The following is a 24,081-nucleotide window of genomic DNA, read 5'->3' as shown; positions in this document are numbered from 1 at the left end:
TTCGGGGTAGCAAAACGGGAAACATGAAAAAATAGCAAATTGTATTAGAAATGTATTAAAAACGTTTTAGGAAATGCATTAGAAACATTTCTTAGACAATAGAGAAACTCGAAAGCAAACACATAAAAAAATATGGAAACACTTGGGAAATATGTGAGAAAAGCAACATAACATGTTTTTATTTTATTTTAGTTATTTTTTCTTATTACTCTAATTTTTTATTTTAATGCTTATTTCCATAAGTTTGTAAGTTTTGTTTTGCAGATTTAGAATTTGTTAATTTTAAATTTCTTCATGCTTTTATGATAATTGTTTACCTTTTAATATGCATTGCAGTATTGCACAATTTTTTCGTGTCATTTCGTAAAAACACATTTGTCGTACGTTTAACACACGTTTCACATTTTTTCTTTGCATTTCATATATGTTTATCATGCATTTCACACATGTTTCACATTAAGTTTTCCATCCGTCTCCCATGCGTTTTGAAAGTGTTTTCCAAAATTTTTTGTCACCTTTCTGAAACGCATTTCCCATCCCAAGATTTCTCTGGCAACTGTGGTTCTCACTGCCTTTTGGGAATTCATTCAACAGAAGAAATGAATAATATAGGACGAAAATCGAAAAATATCATGCCTCCTAGGGTCATCACTTGGATGGAATCAAATGTGTGACCCCCATAGCGATGGAATGACATTGGAGAAGAAAATGACGTGAGAAAACTAAAAAAGAACCCAATTGTCGTCATCAATCTTGGTTTATGCCTTGGGGAAACCAAAGAATTTCCCATTTTGACTTGAAGATGGGTTTTGACGGATTTTAGCCTCTCGTGTGTGTGTCTATCGTTGGGTCGGGTGTATTGCATCGATACAAACATTGTTGAGTGAGTTGACTTCTAGATTGCATTCAAATGCAACCCTATGCAATTTTTTACATTTTCCCAACCATTTAAAAATTTTCAAGGTCATTTTCTCTAGTTTTGGGGTTCGAATTCCTTCCGTTCTGTACATTTATTTTAATGACAATCATAAACACTAATTGAAACACAATCCATATATTTATTTTAAAACTTTCGCTCTATTTAATAGAAAACAGCTAGTTTCTTTGTTATTTTTTGTTACGTTAGTTATTGATCACAAAAAACATTTTCCATTGAAGATTTTCTCTGCTTCCCTATTTCTTGTTTTTGTAATTTTTTTGTTAGTTTTTATTTTATTTTTCGTCTTTTTAATGGATACATTTGTTTTCTAGATTCATGTTGTTTTGCACTTAATTCTTTCTATTCATTTTCCTATTTTTGCGTACTCATTAAATTTTATTGAGGTATAATTGGCATTGTCATTTATTTATGTCTGTTGAGGTTTAACTCATTGGTCTAGATCCACATATGTTTGTTCTTAAACCATGTGTTTGTGGTTTGGGTGCCCATTCTTTGAGCTAGATATTTCTTTTCTTGTCATAGTTTTGGCATGCTTTGAATTGTCTATGTGTATTCATGGGCTTGTCTATGCTTTCCATCTTTTGACTTGGACCTATTATTATTATGCTTGACATTGTAGCTTTTTTTAAAGTATTTCTTGTTGTGTAACTTGGATAAGCATATTGCGTACTTGAGATTTGGTTGGGACCATTGCAGAAGGCATTTCGTGGGCCGGCTGTTGCATGAGAGTGCAACAAAATCAGCTGAGAAGTGAGCCTATGTGGCTGCTCTCTCATGCAACAGCCCCTGTGAAATGCCTTCCACGATGGTCCCTGGCAAATCCCTACGTACTTATATTGTTCGCTGCTTTTGTTTTTTTGAATTTTTGATTTTTAGTTCAAGGATTATAGTAGTAGATAGCAGAGTAGATAGATGTGCAGATAGAACTAGCCTTGTTAGACTTGCCAATGCTTTAGAAACATTTCAAGTTGTACTTAAATTATCAAACCATTGATATTTGTTAAAACAATATGCCAAAAATAATTACAATAGAATAATAGATAAATTTGGCGTGGAAATGACGTGTTTTTGTTTGTTCTTGGGATTATTGTTTTGAAAATCTTATGATATATGATTCAAATCAAATCTTATGGATTTCGTTTGAATCTCATGATTGAATATTAATTTATATGGATCTTGTGATTTCCTTTTGAATCTTACGATTCGATTGTAAATTGTGCTTGTCATACAATTTATGCAATTTATCCTATGATGTTTTATAAAATAGAAAATAGAACTTTCTAACAAAAAACCTCCTTTCCTTTCTTCACTAGAAGAAGTGTTAGAAACTCCTCTGGTGAGGAATCTGAACAAGTGAAACCAATTTGAACTTGTCAAGCACAATGCATGTATTTGTGGGCATTACTTACATCGAGGAGGGAGACTACTATTATGAGGATCACATCACTGGCCTACCGATTTTGTATATTTGTCATTTGATGTTTGAAACTTTCAGGATTGATATCATCTGTGTGTTATTATTTTTAAGATTATTATCCAATATGCATGGGTTTGAATGAGAAATCAATAATTTATGTAGGACAAATTTGTTACCAAATAATTTGTATTATGATATTGAATTCCTAATCATGATAGTTTCTATTTAAATTATTGGATTTGAATGAAAAATAAATAATTAGCTATTTTATTATATATGAATATGACGATTTGCGATACGATTCAACCCCTATTACGATTTGCAATTCAATTGCTTGGGATCATTTGAGCGAAAAATGTTCTAAGGTATCTGCCAATGCACAATTTATATATATATATATATATATATATATATATATATATATATATATATATATAGAGAGAGAGAGAGAGAGAGAGAGAGAGAGAGAGAGAGAGAGAGAGAGGAAGAAAACAGTTCCTACACATATGTGTAGATAAGTTATCTACACACTAGCTTAAAATACAGTGGGGGCCACATTATTTGGGTGATCCAAACCATCCATTTTTAAGGCCCTCACATAGATAGGGTGTCCACAAAAAATCAGATCCATAGGATCATCCTAACCATTCGAACTGTGGAGACAAAAAAATGGACTCATTTGTGAAGGTTTAAAGACATCCATTTTACCTCCACAAATCGTAGGGTCGGGATGATCCTATGGATCTGATTTTTTGTAGACACCCTATCTATGTGAGGGCCTTTAAAATGGATGGCTTGGATCACCCAAACAATGTGGGCCCCCACTATTTTTTAAGCTAGTGTGTAGAGAACTCTCTACACATGTGTAGGAACCGTTTTCCCTATATATATATACTGAAAAGTGTTGCTTCTCGGTCTTGTAGCTAAGCTTATCTACACGGTCAGGTTAAATACAGTGGGGCCCCACATTGTTTGGGTGATCCAAACCATTCATTTGAAAGCCCCTTACCTAGATAGGGTGTCCACAAAAAATCAGACCCATAGGATCATCCTAACCCATCCAATAGAAAAATGGACAGACACAGTTTGTCCACAAATCTGCCCATTTTTCCCTCCACTGTTGGCTGGGTTAGGATGATCCTATGGGTCTGATTTTTTGTGGACACCCTATCTAGGTAAGGGGCTTTCCAATGAATGGTTTGGATCACCCAAACAATTTGGGACCCCACTGTATTTAACCGGACCGAGTAGATAAGCTTAGCTACAAGACCGAGTAGCAACACTTTTCCCATATATATATATATATATATATATATATATATAGAAAAGTGTTTAGCGCACCAAAAAAATGGTGCGCTCAAGTCGTTATAACGCCTCCTATTGGTCTAAATGTTTGGGTCCCACATACAAGAACCAATGGGAGGCGTTATAACGACTTGAGCGCACCATTTTTTTGGTGCGCTCAACACTTTTCTCATATATATGTATATGCACTCGCGCACACACACACACACAGAGAAAGAGAGAGAGAAGTGTAGCTACACGTAGGGGTAGCTAACTTAGCTACTCGGACGGCTTAAAATACGGTGGGCCCACATTGTTTGGGTGATCCAAACCATTCATTTGATGGGCCCTCACATAGATAGGGTGTGCCCAAAAAATCAGCTCCATTGGATGATTCCAAACCTTCAAACTGTGGAGGCAAAAATGGACAGATTTGTGAAGGTTTTTACACGTCCATTTTTGCCGCCACAAATCGTAGGGTTGGAATGATCCTATGGAGCTGATTTTTTGGGCACACCCTATCTATGTGAGGGCCCATCAAATGAATGGTTTGCATCACCGAAACAATGTGGGGCCCACTTTATTTTAAGACGACGGAGTAGCTAAGTTAGCTACCAGTACGTGTAGCTACACTTTTCTCATATATATATATATATATATATATATATATATATATAGATATATATATATATATATAGATTGATATGCCAACAATTATTTAGAGCCTTGTTTTCGCCTAGAAAATGAGAGTCAACCCTTTCCTTTGTTTGCACTCCTCTGATGAATCCTTCTACTGACAGGTTCACTTTACTCGAGCACAAGCACCTAAGTCTTCTTCCGAGTTGCGTGGGTATGAGGATACTGCCATAATAACGCCGTTTTTCCATTTCTCATTTGTCACAGGAAACTAAGTGCTAATTTAATTGTTTTATTGACCAAGGTTGGTGTGTGACGATATTAGTGGAGGCCAAGAAAATATGTGTATTCCAGCTACCAATTTGGTTGATGATCCGCCTGTTCCTCCCATAGGCAAGTTGACTATGCAAATGAGTACTTTATTTCCAGTAATTTGTTCCTCTAGGTTTGATGTCATGAATCCTGCCTTTATGAGAATGCCGATTAGTTGCCTTGTACTCATTACTGTATCTTATTTTGCTTGTAGGCTAGTTCCATTTTCCCTATCCTTATTTTTACATTTATGTTTATTCTTGGGAACTAAATTGTCTCTTAGTCTTGTTCCTGGATATATATATATATATATATATATATATATATATATATATATATATATATATATATATCTTAAAGCAAGGCACTAGTGAGACAAGCCAACTCATGAGGGATGCATATAATACATCTTTAGTATCATTCAAATAATAATAATAATAATACATCTTCAGTAGCAGTCCATTTTTGCTCTATATATAGTAGGCAGCTGTCATTTGCTATGCATCTGATGTCAGTGGTTGAAATTCAAATATAGGTTATGTGTACCGCAAATCAAATGTAATTTCAGAAAGTGTTAAGCTACCGATGGCTGCTAGCGGATGCAATTGCAAAGGAAGTTGTGTCGATCCCAAGAGCTGTGCATGTGCAAGGCTAAATGGCTCAGACTTCCCGTATGTGCGCAAAGATGGTGGCCGGTAAGGATATTTGTCATTGTAATATTTATCTTACATCCACAAATTTCTTAAAGGCATATCTTGTTGGAAATATTTGTGTAAATACAACAAATTGGCTATATCGTTGTTCCTATTTAATTTTTTTTTTTGAAAGTTGACATATTTCATTAATTCTCAACAAGCATTTGGGACTAGAGGTCCCAGCCTGCATTACAAGAGAACACCATGAATATTGGCACAGGTATACCCGTAACCAATGAAGTATACACAGAACAAAAAGTCAAAATTATCCCTTTCCTCCCACCTCTATCCTTCCTTTCTGAAATTATCCATTACATATTTTAAGATGTTCATCCCACAACCTTTTTCCGAACCTCATTTCCTTGATTGAACAATGATGAAGATTCCCAGACCAAAGTGCCTCCATTTAGCGAAAGACCATGATCTCTCAAGCTAACGTGTGACTACAACTTTCTTTTAGCGCAACTAGGATCTTGAATTACCTTCGTAGAGAATGACCCCTTCAAGTATTCTTTCTAACAATTGTCCTACTTTCAACCTATGGGACCGAAACCATCGTCACAATTTCCACAATCTTAGTACCGACTTCCGAGTTTCCTACAATCATTCTCTTCCAAACCTGTCTCTGTACAATTAAATAACTCCGAAACATCATATCTAAATAGACTGAAATCAAAAGTCCTATGTACTACTCCACCACTTGCAATTACTCCTTAACTGAAATCTTTGCAAGACAACACATACTCCCTAAAACATACATCTCTTCACCTCTCAAAGTGGATTCTTTAATCCTGTAATCGAACTTTTGGTTCAGCCTCTTTAAGTCTTTCTATTGTATCATCTGCAGCTCTTGTTTGCATTGCCCAGAACATTTCTCTTGTTTTTCCTAGATTCTCCTAGTAGGAGATCCCAAATACATTGCCCATTGCTAGAAAATCATTAAAACCTTCCAATTCAGGGTGCTCAGGTTCTTCCACAGCAGTCGATACCAAGACCCCCTTACCTTTGTCTCGTCTACTTGATTCACTAGGCTGCCCTACTTGACCCTCTTCCACCTCAGGGCTACCTGGCCCCAATCTGTGCACATCTTCATCCAGGGTTGCACGCTTAGATTCCAATTTTGTATTCGCCAGATGTTTCTCCTCTTCCCATTAACGCCTTCATGTTCGCCTTTCCTTTTCTAGGATCTTGTTAAAAATGGGCAAGTTACGAAGGGGCGGATGAAGCTCCTCCTCGCTATTCAGGGTGACCTGGGAAGGGGACATACCCATGCTTTGACGAACTGTTGCCCATTCTTTCAGCCATTGCTTCTTACGAGGAGAAATTAACACCTCACTAGGGGTAGTAGATTCCTTCCTCGTCAATTTTTCGTTATATTTGAGAGTTTTTAGCAAATCCAAGTCCCCATCTACCATGGAAGTTTCTCCCTTCATTACGCTTCTTGTATCATCAAAACATGTTGTTCCAGTCATACTTGTACCAGGCGCGGTTTGCAAGATTCTCAGTTCATGGAGACTTTCCGAATGAGGCTTTTTCTTCCTAACCTCCTTTTTAAGATGCTCAGAGCTGATAGCCCACCACGGGTAGCCAAGAGGAGAGCGTTGAGTCCAACGCCTCTTCTGAGATTGCATTTACGCGCACGAGTACTCTTTACATCTAAGCTTGAATCCGCTCGAAAAAACCTATTTTTTAATTTTAGAGCCTTCCGCTCCTCAGCCATTTTTAAAGTGAAAAAGTCCACAATATCCTTTCTACCCGCTTTTCCTTTTGTGCCACGCAGCACAGCCCTAACCGACTTTGGAGCATGTGGCAGAGTCACGGGTCCCCTCAACTTAGCCTCCCTACTACCTGACGAGACAGTGACAAGCTCAGGGTGACCAGGAGGGTTGGTGGATAATTCGAAATTTGAAAGGGGGACCACTGGTAATTCAAAATTCGAAATTTGTAAGGGTAATTCGAAATCCTATTTAAATTTTTTCATCCATTGAAAATATGTCCATGTTCCAAAAGCTGGAAAGAGGCTACCTGAATTGTGATACCTGTTGTGTGGATGCCCAACTATTAGTATAGTTCAGACTTCAGACTCTTCTTTATTTTTTTATGTTGTTGACGTGAAGCTATGTGTAATTTTTAATGAAAGTAAATGTCCTTGTGTTCCTTGCAGATTGGTTCAAGCCAAAGCCATTGTATTTGAGTGTGGGCCTAACTGCGGTTGTGGACCAAGTTGTGTTAATAGAACATCTCAGAAAGGATTGAGGTACCGACTTGAGGTAATGATTCCATTGTTGTCTGTTCATATTTCACCTTCTCTGATAATATTTCTTTCTTATCTGGCATTCATTTTCTGTTTTAATGCATCGTGTTATCTCTTACCAGGTCTTTCGTACACCAAAGAAAGGATGGGCTGTTAGGTCTTGGGATTCAATTCCTTCAGGGGCACCAATATGTGAATACACTGGGGTACTTATGAGGACTGATGAATTAGAGGATAATTCTGAGAATAATTTCATTTTTGAGATTGATTGCCTACAGACGATGAAAGGGCTTGACGGACGAGAGGTGCTATTCTGGTGGTTGAAGACGTTACTTTACATACTAACATATGTTTCCTGTCTCTTATATGGCTGGGTAACTGTAGTGTTTTTTAACTGTGGTTTCTTTAAACTTCTTTTATGATGGGCATGATCGTTATATGCTCTTCACTACATGTGTTAGTCTCGCTTTTAAAAGCTATGATTTGTGGACACGGACACGAGTGTCGTGCCTTGACACGCACATGGAGTGTCAGAATGGCGAATCCCCAAATTTAGAAACGGGGACATGGCTAAATTACAAAGTATATATAATCATGATTTGTAGATACGAATTTGTGCGTTGAGTTGTCTGACATGGCAACATTTAAAAATCTAGAAATGGTGGCACGTACATGCAAATAAAATTGATGACTACTATCATAATTTGTAACAACATAAATATTATATTCATTTAACAAGCTAATAAATCGTTGAATTAATTAACTATAATTTAAAACAAATATGAGATTATCAAATAATAACGCATTCATCAAATTTATCTAGTTCTCTTCCATTCCCAATATACAACTAGAAAGGGAGACCAATATGATGCAATAAATATAGTATTTGCACCAAACCACGTGATTGTTCTATAATTTCAATTCCTCCCCAACCCCAAAGATCTTATATGTTCCAACACCTTCTTGTTCATCACCTTTTAAATATGTAAAATGGAGCTTGGTGCCAAAAGTCGGAGGCGCCCTGCTCAACAAAATCAAACCCCAAGCCAGCAAGAAGGGGATGATGAGGGACGCCAGCTTAAGTTCTATCTCTTACGACCGTTCTTCCTACAGACAAGTATGACGGTTACCCACCCTAGAGAGAGAAATGGGTCTGTCTTCCTTAGGGGTGAGTTTGTTTGGGGCTTTAGGTTTATGAGAGGGGATATAGCAGCAAATATCAGTTAAAGAGGAGCTAAGAGAAAAGTTTATAATAGAAGAAGTCTTAATAATAAAAGAGGTAAACATAATATTCAATAATAAAACCAAATGTCGCACTTGACACCGTACAAAAAATGTCCACATGCCTACATTAAGTTTTACACTTCTAGCAATACCTTTAAAAGTGTCCAAAGGCGACACGTGTGGGCACGTGTGTCATGTCGGACACGATAGGACGTGTGTGTCGGCAATAATTTCAAAGTGTCGGCCAAACCATAGGTTAAAAGAGTCCAATATTGGAGCCTTGTCCTTTGATGGCTAGAACCTACCATTTGTGAATCATGATATTATTATTATCTTTTCATTTTTATGTTTAACCAAGAAATATTATGAAATGAAAAAATTCCAATTTGACCGAGTTGTCATGAACACCAATATAATGAAAATGCACCCTTTATTATGACTGCATTACTAAAACTGGACACCCGCCATGAAAGAAATAATTCTCCAACTACCGGAGCCTTATCCTCCACCTCCTTTTAGGCTATGGAATCAGCAACCTCTCTAACCTTTCTTAACATGTTTTGGTAACGAAAAAAATGTGGATCCCTTCAGAACTCTGAAATTAATCATGCTTGGGCATGACTAGAACTAGGATGGGTGATCTTCTAGAAATTCCTCTTTTTCACCCCTTCTTTCTCATTAAAAAAAGTGCTGGAAAGAACATGAAGAGATTAGCAAATATCCAGAATCTTCTAATTTACTTGTCTTGCGAGATATGTGTGCATGCGTAATCTTGTTGCAGTCTTATTTATCAGATTTTTGTTTGCTGTGTTAAACTAAAGTAAAATGACTCTTTTAGTTTATGATCTGTTTGTGTTTGTTGTGCTTTATTTTGTATGCACATTACTGCCATGCCATGTGCTGTAGCAACAATTTAGTTATTTTGGAACTGGGATTAGATTCCGACTTCGAAGTGACTTAGATCAGTGTGCTACATCCTAAGGGAGACTGTTAATCAGTATAATATAAGAAATTTGTGAAATTTTGGCTAGACATATGAAAACAGTGGTTTCCGACTGGCTATAACTTTTATTATTTTGAAGAAGAATGCTAGATTCACAGGCGCCCTTGCAAGAAAGGGAGCAAAGGGTGCCCCTATTGGTCAAATTCCACTAGGGACATTTATGATCTTAACTTTGATTGCCGTATTAAATGGGATTTGACCAATGCAGGCGCCCTTTGCCCCCTTTTTTTTTTGCAAGGGCGCCTGTGAGTCTAGACTCCCTCTATTTTGAAACATTACCTGCCTATTCTTTTATGGTGGGTAAAATTGCATTTCTTGTTACAAAGTGTTTTGCATTGCTTAATCTTTATCGTCTCTTTAACTTATCAATAATCATTTAAAGATGTGATCGTAAGCATTTCTTGTTACAAAGTGCTTTGTATAGCTTCGTTCTTTTAGTCTCTTAAACTTTTTCAGTAATCATTTGAGGATGTAACCCTAACCATTTCAATATGTTCTGGTTTTGTTTTGTTTGATAGAGACGATTAGGAGATGTATCTAAACATGCAAATGCTCATCTTGAGGGAACTGTTGACAAGAAAACTGAAAGTGCTCCTGAGTTCTGCATAGATGCGGGCTCTGTCGGTAATATTGCCAGATTCATTAATCATAGTTGCCAACCAAATCTCTTTGTCCAGTGTGTTTTGAGCTCTCACCATGATATCAAACTTGCTCGAGTAATGTTGTTTGCGGCAGACAACATACCTCCTTTGCAGGTGATACATTGATGTGTTTTCTTTTCAATTATTTTTCAACCTGAGTTTTTCCTCCAACTTGTTTATTTGTTGTTGCATATATTTGCTGACAGAAAAGTGTTTCTGGTCAATCGACCAGATAACTTATTTGGTCTGTCGACCAGAAATACATGGAGGCCTACATTGTTTGGGTGATGCAAACCATTCATTTGATGGGCCCTGACATGGATAGGGTCTGTGCAAAAAATCATCTTCATAGGATCATCCTAAACCTTGATTTTTGGAGTTGCAAAATGGAAATCTATCCAGTTTGCACCTCCACAAATTGAGGGGTTAGGAAGATCCTCTGAGATGATTTTTTGCAGACACCCTATCTATGTCAGGGCCCATCAAACGAATGGTTTGGATCACCCACACAATGTGGGCCCCCACTGTATTTCTCGTCGACGGACCAGATAAGTTATCCGGTCGATCGACCAGATAAATATAGCCCATTTGCTGATATATGATTACAGAAATTGATGTCTGATAGAATTATAATGCTAATTTCATGTAAGTCCTGCCCTTGACATTTACTTTAGTAGATAAAAGTAGGCCTAATTCGGGTCAGATCAGCCCATGTCTGCGTCATTATCCAGTCTATTCCTTGGAGCCTACGTTTGCTGTCTAGCTCACGATCCGTTTGAGTAGGACCATCACTCGGTCCATCCTAGATTAAACCATATAATGTACATGTGGTCTGCAAATCGAATGCCCCCATTTGGGGGAAATATGAACATCTCAGCCAACACTGAAGTACTGAACGGAACTAGAAAGTGAGTGGTGTGTTGTTTAAGTTTATTCATGACGGTTACAGTGCTAGCAAGCAAGGAAAGATCACCAAGCAGGTAGAGGCGGAGGCAGAGAAACGACTGGAGGCTCCTACACAAAGGGATGAAGAAAGCATGGTTTTAAATTTTGGCCGAAATATTTCGGTTTCGGTGGAAAACGAAACGAAATTCACGGTGAGTCTGAAAAGTAACAAACTTCGCCGAAACGTTTCGGAAATTTCGGCCGAAACGTTTCATTTCGGTGAAATTTAGGAAATTTCGATGAAACGCTTCAATGAAGTACAAAATTTCACCCGAAATTTCGGGAATTTCGGTGAAACGTTTCGGAAATTTCGGTGAAACTTTTACAAGATTTCGTCCGAAATTTCGTACCGAAACCGAGATTTAAAACCTTGGAAGAAAGCAGGAAGGGCCAAAGGAGAGCAAATGCTAGGGGAGGGATGATCAATCAATAGTTTTTTGCTCTTGTAATTTTATACTGAAAACACTGAAAATAACCTTCATATTTAGCTTAAACATATTACGCATTGTGAGTTTTTTCATCTCTTTCTCTATTTCTATTTCTACTTCCAGTTCTGTTTCTACCTTTATTTTAATGAATAGTTGTTTTGCTTATCCTGACCCTTTAATCATAAGAAATGATTTTATAATGCAAATCCCATTTAGTGGCTCTTATTATGCGAGCCACTAGGGGATATTGTTCAGCTTGTTGCTGACTCCGTTACCACCCACAAGTCATCTAGGTGATGAGGATGGAGCTTCTGTCGCGCAGAAATACACATAATAAATGTCATGGGATTGGGGAAGTTAGTCTAGAGTGTCGAGCTATTATTAGTCCGAGCGTTTTAGTTTGAGTTGCAGTTAAAGCTTTATTTTAATTCGTGGGCATTTTTAGTAGTCGATTCTTAATCATGTAGTAGACCATCAATTTCATAATGGAACAAGAATTGCTCATTTTATTTTACTTTATTTTGTGGATTTTGATTTTCCCTCATGGGATAAAATTGGTTAGATACGGGATAAAATTGGTGATTCGGACTTTGCGATTTTAGATACGGAAAAAAGAAATTTATGTCTAAAAAAATTTGCCCCAAAACATTTCGTTTGCTGTTCCTTACTCTAGTAGTCTGGAATTTTGTATAGATTAATTTTGGAGCATCACTCAAAATTCTCAAGGCTGTGACATCTGGTTTTATCTTGTTGCTGAAACTTTAGTATTCTGATTTATATTATCTGTTGCTTGTTCATAATATTGAACTTTTTGGCCTAATAAACTCAATTAGCCATTTAATTCCTCTCTATCTCCATGTAAGGTGACTAATTTTCTCAACTCCTTGCATTATACAAGTAACGTAAACTAGTATCGAAGAATAAAAAAATACAGCAAACAATGGGTCAAAGATGAATATCATGTTGAAGAAAAGTAATATGGTACACCTTAATATTCTGAATAGAAAACAAAGCAGTAGCCAAGAAACTTCTTTTTTCTGTTTCTTTCTCTTTTATGTGAAATAAATAAAATAAATTTATAGTGCACCAAATCTACTTCCCTCACTAACAAAACAATCCTCTTCTAGCCACCAAACCATAGCATACACTACCCACTTATCACCAAATTTGAACTTGCAGTTGGTCTCATTGTGGATAGGCCGTGGCACAAAAATTAATGGATGGATCCTAATTGTTTGAAATATAGAAATTAGGATTATTCGAAATGGATGGAATGTACGATAAGAATAAGTATGAGACACGGGTTGGATACGTCTGATACATATCCTCATTTTCATCTTTTGCTTTTTTTTGTGCATTTGTTTCGGTACTGCTGTTTCATGTGCAGGCGAAGAGAGCTGGCCTTTTGAGCATAAATACTCTTTATCCTTTTTATATTTCTCATCATAAAAGAGATGAAAATCCTAAGCTACGCTCTTTTTTTATTCATATTCTGCATCATAAAATAATGAGATTCCTAAGCTAGAGAATGAGGTCTCATGGAAAAAGGGGTGCTGACCTGTTGCATGCTAGAGATGTGTTTGCTTTTCAAAATTCTAACGACATTCGGTTTAAATTATTTTGACATTTTCTCAGAGGATTCTTACCCATAAACCACATATCAGATCTTTACCGTATCTGTAAGCTAAGATTTTGGAACTTTTAGGATTCTTGTTCCATATCCTTGCAATATCCGATACCCGCTCCCAAATTCAGGAATATCTACCTGCAAATGGAGGGTTAGAAACATAACCTATTTGTCCATATTTAGTGAGTAAAGCTCCTTTGATCAGATTGTTAGGTTGCTGGATCAATGTGACTTTGTATTGTGGACCGTTTATCACTTTGTATTGCTACATCAATGTGACTTTGAACTCTGTTGGAGAATTTCAGATCAATAAGCTGTTGTTTGTATAATATGCAGGAGCTTGCATATGACTATGGCTATGCACTTGATAGTGTCATGGGGCCGGATGGAAATGTCAAGAAGATGGTGTGCTATTGTGGGGCAGTGGACTGTAGGAAACGTTTATACTAGGTGGTAAATATCTGCTCTTTTGGTTCATCTTCCTTTTTGGTTCTTCAGGCGAAATACTTCATCTTTATAAAATGTTGCCCTTTTTTCTGTTAAGTGGTGCAAAAGTATACAAGAAAAAAAATGCAAAGAACTGAGAGGTCAATCACACGTGTTCGTATTTTGTAGGCTGATGTTCTATAGTTTAAGATGAACCCGTGTGTTGTACTCTTTCATTTTTTGAAGAATGTCAAAATTAATTGCCATTTTTGGTTTAACAGCTGAATAGTTAGTACGAATTACTGAGATACATTTGTTGACAGACAATGTGGTTAGGTTACCATTTTATTAGAACATGCATACATGTAATCTTTATTCAGCTTTATGTTGTTTTGGTCTTTGTTTTCACTGCCTCTCCCTATTCGTATTGCATGGATGATGAATGATGGACTCACATGGTCTTTGTTAGTGTAGATAAGCGCACTACTTCACTGTGTATCTTATCACAGCATGGGTTCCTATTCAAAATAGAATGACATGTTTCCTTTGCTTTTGAGGATATGTTGAGATGAAACCCATAGCCCCACTACTGCAAAAGTTGTTTTATCCTTCTACAATAGACATTTTAGGCCCTGGCTTCCCCTCCCATTCATCTTCAAACGGTCAATATTCAAAAGAATCTCATTGGTTCGAGGAGAAACAGAGGAAAGGAAAAGAGCCGTTGATTGATAGTAGCGCCTCTAAAAAGGATGTAATCCACGCCGTTCATTCAAATGAAAAAAACTGGCAGGACACGATTGTGGTGCAGAAAAAATTTAAAAATCTGATTGGTGAAGGCTCTGTGGTACAAAACGTGGCAGATTTTGTTTTTGTGTAGATAAGGGCAACACGTCTTGTACATTTAAGGCAAAAGCGTGCGTGGGTAATCTCAACACTACCGTGGTTCAACCACGATCCCCAAAGGAGAACAGATGTCAATTGATGGGCAAGATCGATGACACAGCAGGCCTTTTGCATGCTAAAAAGCGTGACGTGTCTCTATAATTAAGTAACTTGTCACCCATTGATGGGCGGGAGTATGTGGCGGAAAAACTGGAGGACTCGTTAAATAAACCCGGTAGAAAACATGACAGATGGCCAAAAACAAAAGCAGATAAACATATCAAGAAATGAATACCTCATGTCTTCTTCACTTGGTCAATGCGTTCTCGGTGAAGATTTCGTGCCTCCGGCGGTAAAACGTCAGATCGGGGGCCTCCGTATAGCCAAAGGAACGAAAGACTGGAAAGACTAATTCAGGAGGTCGTGAATAAAAGCCTTGGAACGACGAATCTCCTCAACCCCTATCCGGCATGGCGAAGCTCATTCGTCTGACGATAATGATGAGATCATTCTAGCTTACTTGGATCATAAATGGAGGAAACGGAACTTGAAGAAAGAAAAGGATTGTGGGAGAACAAATTCAATCCTCGGCGAAGAAGGAAGCCAACCACTGATGATGGTGACTCCCCCTCGAAGCTGTATCCCTCCTGAAACAAAAGAAGCTGCTCATCAGATCCTTAAGGTTGAGCAGTGTGTGGATAGTACCCAGCCCAATTTTGATGAGCCTTCGACTGAACATCGCACCGACACTAAATGTGAAGGGAGTCTTCCGTGGGAGGAAACACTTGAAGGTGATCTTCATAAAAACATCACCTCTTGCCTCAACAGAGGTGATGGCAGGGAAAGCACTGACGAAAACCAGATATCGACAGAATTTATGGCCATGACGAATATGGGTGATGAGTTGGGAATCCAATTTCAGGAAGATGTTTCAACCGCAAGAGTCATGTTTAAGGAGATTATTGAAAGGGATCAGCCATCTCCATCTGTATCCAAAGGAAAAGGCAGGCGGATCAGGGAGTTGAAACGGTTGGGATGACGACTAATCATCACGGGATTCACCAAAATGTTATAAATGAAGTTCATATTCTGGAACAGTCAAGGGTTGGGGACCGATCGGAAGAAGATGGCTGTAAAGGATCTTTGTCGGATGAGACATCCTGATATCCTTGCTGTAATCGAATCAAAGCTGATGGGTGTCACAGATCCACTAATAAACGACATTTGGGGAAGACAGAATCGGCGTTGGGTGGGAAAAGACGCTAGGGAACTGAGGGGGTATCATTATAATATGGAAGGAGACTACTTTCACAATGATTGAATAGTCGCGTGGGGAACATACAATCTCCATTCCCTTAGTGCACCGAGCATCCAACTTGACGTGGTTGCTGACCGTAGTATATGGGCTGGTTCGTGCTAGGGAAAGGAACCTCCTGTGGTCGGAACTGAACAACATTCTGGAGAATTGGTCGGGTCCCTGGGTGGTCGGAGTCGACTTTAACACCATTCGCTTTCCTGGGGAGAAAGAACCGATGGGTTGAATCACCACGAGCATGCGGAATTTATCCAATTTCATCATGGATGGTGAGCTGATTGACCTACCCTTGGAAGGAGCCCGCTTCACATGGACAAACAATCAAGAAAGGCTAGTATTGTGCAGACTGGATTGTGTTCTGATCAGTCGCAAGTGGAATGACAACTATACAATAACTTGCCAACGAGTACTAATGCGGCCGATCTCCAATCATAATCCAATGGACCACGTCCCTTTAAGTTCGACATGGCTATGTGCGAATCTCAGGAGTTCTGTGCTCTGATAAAGCGGTGGTGGGATGAAATAAAAATCGAAGGGTGGAAGGGGTATGTGTTCTGTCGTAAGTTGATGGGCATCAAAGCCAAAATAGTAGAGTGGGCAAAGCAGGAAAGGGGTAGAAGAACAAACCGAAAGGAGGAAATACTATCCACTCTTAGCGAGATTGACTCCAAGGAAGAAGCAGGCAACCTCAGGCTTGATGACATTAAAAAAGATTGGAACTGAAGACGGAATATGAAGATGTTATTCATCGTGAGGAAATCAGCTGGAGGCTGAAATCCCTAGCAATATGGCATAAAGAGGGGGATAATAACACCTAGTTTTTTCACAAAATGGCTAGCGCGAGAAGACATATAAATCATATTGGCAGTCTGATGGTTAATGGGGAACTGGTGGAAGATAAGGACCGAATTTGAACCTCCATTGTTGATTTCTACAAGCGGATGTACTCTAGGAAGCACTATTGGCATCCTTTTGATGGGCTAGAATTTAATTTAATCTCCCCTGAAAGTCGCATCTGGCTCGAACAATCAATAACGGTAGAAGAAGTAGAAGAGGCATTGCAGTCCATGCCGAAAGACAAATTCGGCCGGAATCTGTGACGCCAATGACGCGGAGGCTAAGGCCCTTCTTTTCAGACTAAAATGCTTCGACTCGAACAACCATGGACCTCTCATCGTTGAGGGAGACTCGATGAATAAAATAGCGTGGGCAACCACTTGATCATGTGGCCCATGGCGTATACATGACGCGATCAATGCAATCCGTGACCTGGTTTCAGCGATTCGCCCGCAAATGACTCAATAGGCGCAGATCGGCTAACATCTTGGTGGACGGGCTGGCCAAGGAGGTCGTGGAGTTGACCCAACCAAGGGTCTCGACGATTGATTTTTTTAGAAGGGATCATTCTTGATTCTGGTTTTTTGTTTTTGTCTGTAATTGATGTGAACAGTTGTGCCCCACTTTCGGCACCATGACCCTTGGGCAACTCCTTGTCCCTCGCTGTAATGTCTTTTGGGATTATCAATTTATCTGTTATCTTTATAAAAAAAATACAGAGATCAAGTCGATCATTTCATGGACAATAACATCTGTGATCGCCTCAAAAGAAGAAAACTGCACCTAGTCAGCTGGGGTTTATTGTGCAAGTAGCAAGAATCGTTGCACCGTCTGATGATGCATTTTCCTCTCCTATCACATTTGCCAAGGAATCTGTTAGACCATCTGATGACGCATTGTCCTCTCTCCTATCACATTTGGCAAGGAATCTTAAGATGTTCGGGATACTCTTGGGTGCTCCAAAGAACAACTAAGAAAACTTTTGTGAATTGGAGTGTTGCGCCATTTGGTGAAGTGTGTCAAACGCTTTGGAAGCCGGTACCCTTCATGCTCACGTGGCACATATGGAAGGGGAGGAATAATCGCATATTCAAAGAAAAAGAGGAAAGATGAGATAGAATCCTAACCAATATCAAAAGTGGTCTCATTTTGTGGGAAAGAAATGAGTTTGCATCAACCTATTGCATTGTCGAATTCCTTAAGAAATTAACAATCGGTAGCGAGCGAAAGACTAATGGAGAATAGAACTGCACCTATATGGAACACACCTTTTGGATGGAAGTGCAAAAAAGGCAAGGCAACCCGGAGTGTGTGGGTATTGGCTGAGTAGTGCTGGATCAAGTGGCAGATCACTGGTTTCTTAGTCTGGCTTAGCTATGGTGTGACGGAAATAAGGCCGAAGCAAAAGCCCTTTTGTGGGGCTTAAATTGGTACGCCAATGCTAGACCAAGGCTGCTAATTATTGAAGGAGATTCAGCAAATGTCATAGCTTGGGCTTCTAATAGAGCAAAAATGACCTTGGAAGCTTGCAAGCATTTTTTCGAAAATTAGGGAAGTAATCTGTAATACCAATTCTCAATCCAACATATGAAGAGATCCGCGAATGATGTTGCAGAGTGGATTGTTCTTTTGGATTTCTATGTTTCTGTACCGTGATGGGCAATGTTTACGCGCCGACTTCTCAAGTTGCCTAGGTAATATTGGAGGAGATTGGGTGCAAAACCTGTAGTGATGGAAAGAATGTAATTTGAATTGGATTGCAACGCTGGTTGTTCTTGCATCTTTCGGCGATTGAAGGAAATTGGGAGCTTGGTGTATTAATTTTTTTGGCGAATATAATCGGACTGTATTACTTCTTGGGAGACGTCATGTACTACGCTAGGTTACTTTTTTTCAAAGGTGCCATGAGCTTTATTAAATATGGCATCAACTAAAATACATCATTGGGGACTAGGCATTCCACAGATACTACAACAGTTACACCCTTATAATAAAATAGAAAACAACATGCATCCCCAACCCATAGCCCCACGCCTGATGGTAGGATCCGTAAGCATTGAAAATAGCCCGGGAAGATACAATACTCCCTATGAAGTATAGGGCTGAATCCCTTTCCCCCTAATGAATGAGAGCCTGCCTCCAATATCTTGACCACATTAGCATTTCTGCTGCTGTCATTAGAATATGTTAGGAACCGTTTACCCTAACTTGTATTCCATGTTTTGGCAATGTGCCTGCTGATTCATTTTTTGCTGTTCTCCTCATGTGTTTGAATTTGAGGATCAACAATACGAATGAGGTCCATAATTTCTGCATTGATAGGGGCCAGCTTCTGATTCATTTGCTGATCTCCTCATGTATTGAATTTGAGGATTAACAATAGGAATGAGGTCCCTAATTTCAGCACTGATAGGGGCCAACTATTTCCCGATCTTCTCGTGTGTTGAAATCGAATATCTACAATACGATTGAGGTTCCTAATTTCAGCAATGATAGGGGCCAGCTTCTGATTCACTTGCCGGTCTCCTCATGTGTTGAATTTGAGGATCAATAATCTCGGCAATGATAGCCAGCTTCTAATTCATTTGCCGATCTCATGTGTTGAATGTGAGGATCAACAATACGAATGAGGTCCCTAATTTTAGCAATGATAGGGGCCGGCTGCTGATTCATTTTCCGGTCTCCTCATGTGTTGAATTTGAGGATCAATAATTTCAGCAACAATAGCCAGCTTCTAATTCATTTGCCGATCTCCTCATGTGTTGAATTTGAGGATCAACAATACAAATGAGGTCCCTAATTTTAGCAATGATAGGGGCCAACTTCCGATTCATTTGCTGGTTTCATGTGTTGAATTTGAGGATCAATAATTTCAGCAATGATAGCCAGCTTCTAATTCATTTTCCGATCTCCACATATGTTGAATTTGGGGATCAACAATACAAATGAACTCCCTAATTTCAGCAATGAGAGGGGCCAGCTTTCATGGACCTCGTCTGTTTAGATGCCTATGCTATTGCATTGGTTGACTCTTCTTCAATCATCAGAGGGCTAAAAGAGACAGGTGCAACACAACAACTATGCATCTATTTTTTAATAAAAAAAATATATAGTTGGAATAATGTAAAGACTAAAATATCTTTATGCATAGAGTATGATCCTAATCATATCATGAATAGGATAGAGGAAATGTTGGCAGCAATCCCCTTGCATTGGCGCTTACACTCTTAATTGCTTTCCTTTTCGTTTTTTTTTTTTTTAAATGACTATCATTAATTAAAAAAGTGATTACGGTTGAGGGGGACAAGATGTCCCCAAAGAAGCCCAAAAGAAGGAATGGTGATCGAAATGGAATCCAATAGGGCAGTGCTTGTAACTCGGCTTCATTGGCGTCGCAAATTCCAGCTGGTCCATAATAGCGCATCAGCACTTTACCCTGATTATCTCGGATGACGCTGCCATTGCCCGTCTTTCCGTGGTTTCCAATGGAGCTACCATCGAAATTTAATTTGACCCACTCCGGAGAGGGGGATATCCGCTTTGGGGATTTCTTGACTGCGAATTTTTTCTCTCAGATCACGGCATTCCAATTCTGAAGGATTTTCTCAGTGCCATTTGTAATTTCCCGCCTTACCTTGACCCAAGTTATCAGTTCAATTTTTATTTCCAGAGCCACCCGCTCTGATCTCTTACCCTTTTTCACAAAGATCCGACTATTTCGTTCCTTCCAAATATTCCTTATAATGACAAACGGGATCAGTTTCCACATAGCTTGACCAGTTTCACTGAAAACACTACCATACTATGATAGTAGAATCTTACTGATGTTTTTTGGAAGAACCCAAGACACATAACATTTTCAAAACAGACATCCATTAGTAAGAAAAAGGGTATTGGATAAGTAGTGGTTAAGAGTCTCCTCTGCACCTCGACGACATAATAGACACCAAGTTGCCATTTGTATCTTCCTCTTCTTTAGCCTATCACACGTACTGATGCCTTTGTGTACCACCGAACATAAAAAAAGCCACTCTTAATTGCCTTTCTGATTACCTATTGGTAGCTCTTGTGGAATTTTTGGAGGAATGTCATTGTTGAATCAACGGGAGTGCTGATATCATTTTTTCATAAGTTAAAGTCTTGTATTTAAAACTAGTGATAAAAGTGAGGGCGCACCTCTGGTCGAGTTTTGGAAATTTCGGTTGAGCTTTTACCATTAAAATCAGGTCATGTTCAGGTTGAATTGCACTCCTAGATAGAAGGGATCAAATTAGCTGAACTAGTATTTGCATTGCATTTGTTAAAATAATTAATGATATATCAAATAATAACATTGCTTCATTGATGCAGTTTTTCATATTCGTATGAGTTGTATTGAGGCTGTTCTTCAATACCAGAGCTTCAATTAGAGATTCCAATTTGCAAAGCTTCTCATGGTATCTTAAATGTGGATCATCTGTATATGATTACCTCATTGATGCCTCTCTTTAATTTGCTTTCTGTAACGACTCGATTCCGTCAAGTCGTTACGAGCAAAAGAACAAAGCAAAAATCATAGAAATAATATTTTTTTTTTTGATAAACAACAACCACAATAAAATCTTATTCCAAATTAAATAAGTCTTACCATAACAATTTCAATACTCATACTTCAAAAGAAAAGTAAAGTTTTAAATCACCAAAGTCCAAACTAAAGAAAGTCTTGACAAAATAAAAATGGCAAATGACGCAAGACGTCAAAGTGCAAAAATCCCAAAAGCGAACTCTCTGATCACACAGTCCCTTATCCCATGGTTCCTTCATTTGCAAATGCTCCGCCATCTAACGCCTCAACCCCTGTGGTGGAGGAAACAACGTTAGAGCAGGTTCCTCCAGAGACCGAGCAGAGTAAGAAAGACAATATAAAAAGTGCATACAATATAATCCAAATCATTAGCAATATCTAGAAACAATAATAAAGACTGAAATGAATTACACTATTCATAGCAACATAAATAAAAAGAGTGACAATGATTCAAGTTTATACTATGTATGCAATGATTATGTAAATTGAGACAGCACATTCCACAGGTACATCCGGCTTTTCCCCAGTTTACTTTACTGTCAGTTCTTTTTTGACTTTCTCATTTTTGCCGGTGTCATTGCCGCACGACTACCCACTACCCCTGTCTAAAGGTATTGGCGTTATGGACTCGGATTTCGGTCTCGCATTTAATGCCGAGCCGTTTCGGGGATACTATCCCTTTGGATGGTTTGCCAACGAAAGGCTGTACACGCTTCTCGCGTTGGCCTTTGGACCTTAGGTCCCAGGATGATACCACCACACCCTTAATTTCTCCTTCACTCTCCCCCATGTATGATATGCAATTAGGGATTTTAAAGTACATTACCTTTGTCTCCTTTCCTGCATTCCTTCACATAAGGTTTAGAACAATTTATTTTTCATCTCATTTCATTTTATTCCAGGCAAGCAAGTATAATTAAACTAAGCAGGTATTAATAAGACAAACTTTTATAAGTAGAGCTACATTGCATAGACAAATTATATTGGAAACCATTACAAAGCAAGGTCTAGCTGTCACCTGCCTTCAAGTTAGATTTGTGGATAAGAAATTGACGAGCCCCCTAGAGGAGGTGGGAAGATTGATAACCTGGCAAGGATGATATACATATACTAAGATCTCACTGGCATATTCAAAATTTCACTCAAAGGGTCTGTATGTCCAACAAAGACGGCCAATTCCTGTCTTAGCTTACATACGAAAACACTTACATCTATTTAGATATGATCAACAGTTGAAATTTATCTAATATACGGATTTACTCATTTTATTTTATTTTTAAGTGGACATATTTCATTAATTCTTAGAAAAGCATTCGGTATTTACTTATTAGCCTACAGATGAAATTTTTTTGATTTCTATTAAAGATACACCCAGCTGTTAATCGGAGTATAAAATCAAATACAAGAGGAACCTATGATTATTATTTGTTAGGGTCAACTGTTATTCAAGTATTTAGTTGATACAAGTGACATTTTTAAGGATTTGAGGAGGATTATACATAGAATATATATCCACAAGATCGAGAAAATCACATACTACATATTTAAGTACCATGTCTGCCCAGTTCTTATACATTAGTTTATACACTAATTTATACATCAAAACTGTACCATGTCTATTTAGTTATTATACATAAATTTTCACGTATACATTAGTTTATACGCATTACCATTCAAAAGAACATTTATACGCATACATATGTACTGTGTCCTTTCCAGATTTAGACTCGAGGGTACATTCATACAAGCATAAATATATGTAGATTACTTTATTTGATTTTTCCTTTTTGTATCTTGCTTCCTTGGTTTGCAGAACCCTTTTTTTTTTTTTTTAAACGTAGATGTGGGTTTTGCAGGTGATGGAATCGTGAGATTGGGCATGGAGAAATCGGAAATGGAATGGGTAATGTATAGATCACTTTATTTATTTTTTTATTTTTTTCTCTTTGCATCTTGCTTTCTTGGTTGCAGAAACCCTATATTTATTTTAATGTTGATGTGGGTTTTTTGCAGGTTTTGGAGCGTGAGATTGGGCATGGAAAAATCGTGGAAATGAAGTGGGTTTTGAAGAATAAACAAAGAGGGTTTCGTTGCATACAGGGTTGGGGATGAAATTCCATGGCTTCCAAAAGTTTGATGAAGAAGTTGCCATGGGATTTCAAGTAGTTATTGATCAAGGGTTTCAAGTAAAACTCAAAAGAAGCATACCTCTCGGCTGGTGATGGGGAAGACGAAGAAGCACGATAGGTTTCCCGGCTAAGAACCATCCGAGCCTCTCTTTTTCTTCCTCTCTCTGACTGTATTCTTTCCCCTTTTCTTCTCTTGATTTTGATCTTAACACTAAGGTATGTAACTGATTTGGTGGGATTTTTAAGATTTTCAAAGCAAGGATGGTGGTTCCACAAACTATACGTTCCATATAGAAATCTTCCGTTTTTTCTTTTTAACGTTACTAGCTTTCTTAATTTAGCCATCAAATGACCCTAATTATGTATATTAAATGGCTTTATGAACGTTAGATTAATTTAATAGCAAGACTTACTATAACAATGGATTTTAAAAAAAAAAGAAAGAAAGAAAGTGCACACGTTTTTCGTTTTTCCCACAAGAGGGAAAACGTGGAACTCTCTTACTGCTATTTATTCTTCACT

General features: G+C 38.2%; 1 protein-coding gene across 3 annotated transcripts in view; it reads left to right on the top strand.

Moving 5' to 3' along the window:
- The window catches only part of LOC143889937 (histone-lysine N-methyltransferase, H3 lysine-9 specific SUVH4-like), an 81,285-nt gene extending 57,407 nt beyond the window's left edge, over positions 1–23,878 (top strand). For 2 of the 3 annotated variants that reach the window (XM_077394347.1, XM_077394345.1), the window contains 7 exons: positions 4,442–4,491; positions 4,582–4,670; positions 5,125–5,284; positions 7,449–7,554; positions 7,661–7,843; positions 10,284–10,520; positions 13,743–14,240. In XM_077394347.1, the coding sequence (XP_077250462.1) occupies positions 4,442–4,491; positions 4,582–4,670; positions 5,125–5,284; positions 7,449–7,554; positions 7,661–7,843; positions 10,284–10,520; positions 13,743–13,856 (939 nt within the window). In that variant the 3' untranslated portion in view covers positions 13,857–14,240. Of the gene's footprint in view, positions 1–4,441; positions 4,492–4,581; positions 4,671–5,124; positions 5,285–7,448; positions 7,555–7,660; positions 7,844–10,283; positions 10,521–13,742; positions 14,241–23,286; positions 23,334–23,443 lie in introns of those variants that run through there. The other variant, XR_013255000.1, reaches the window with a different exon arrangement.
- Positions 23,879–24,081: the final 203 nt, after the last annotated feature.

This window comes from Tasmannia lanceolata, unplaced genomic scaffold, assembly GCF_043159265.1.
Source record: "Tasmannia lanceolata isolate RefF3 unplaced genomic scaffold, GAP_Taslan_0.1 ptg000013l, whole genome shotgun sequence".
NCBI classification, from domain to species: Eukaryota; Viridiplantae; Streptophyta; class Magnoliopsida; order Canellales; family Winteraceae; genus Tasmannia; species Tasmannia lanceolata.
Note: the sequence above shows the minus strand (reverse complement) of the source record. Positions and strands in the feature narration are given on the sequence as shown.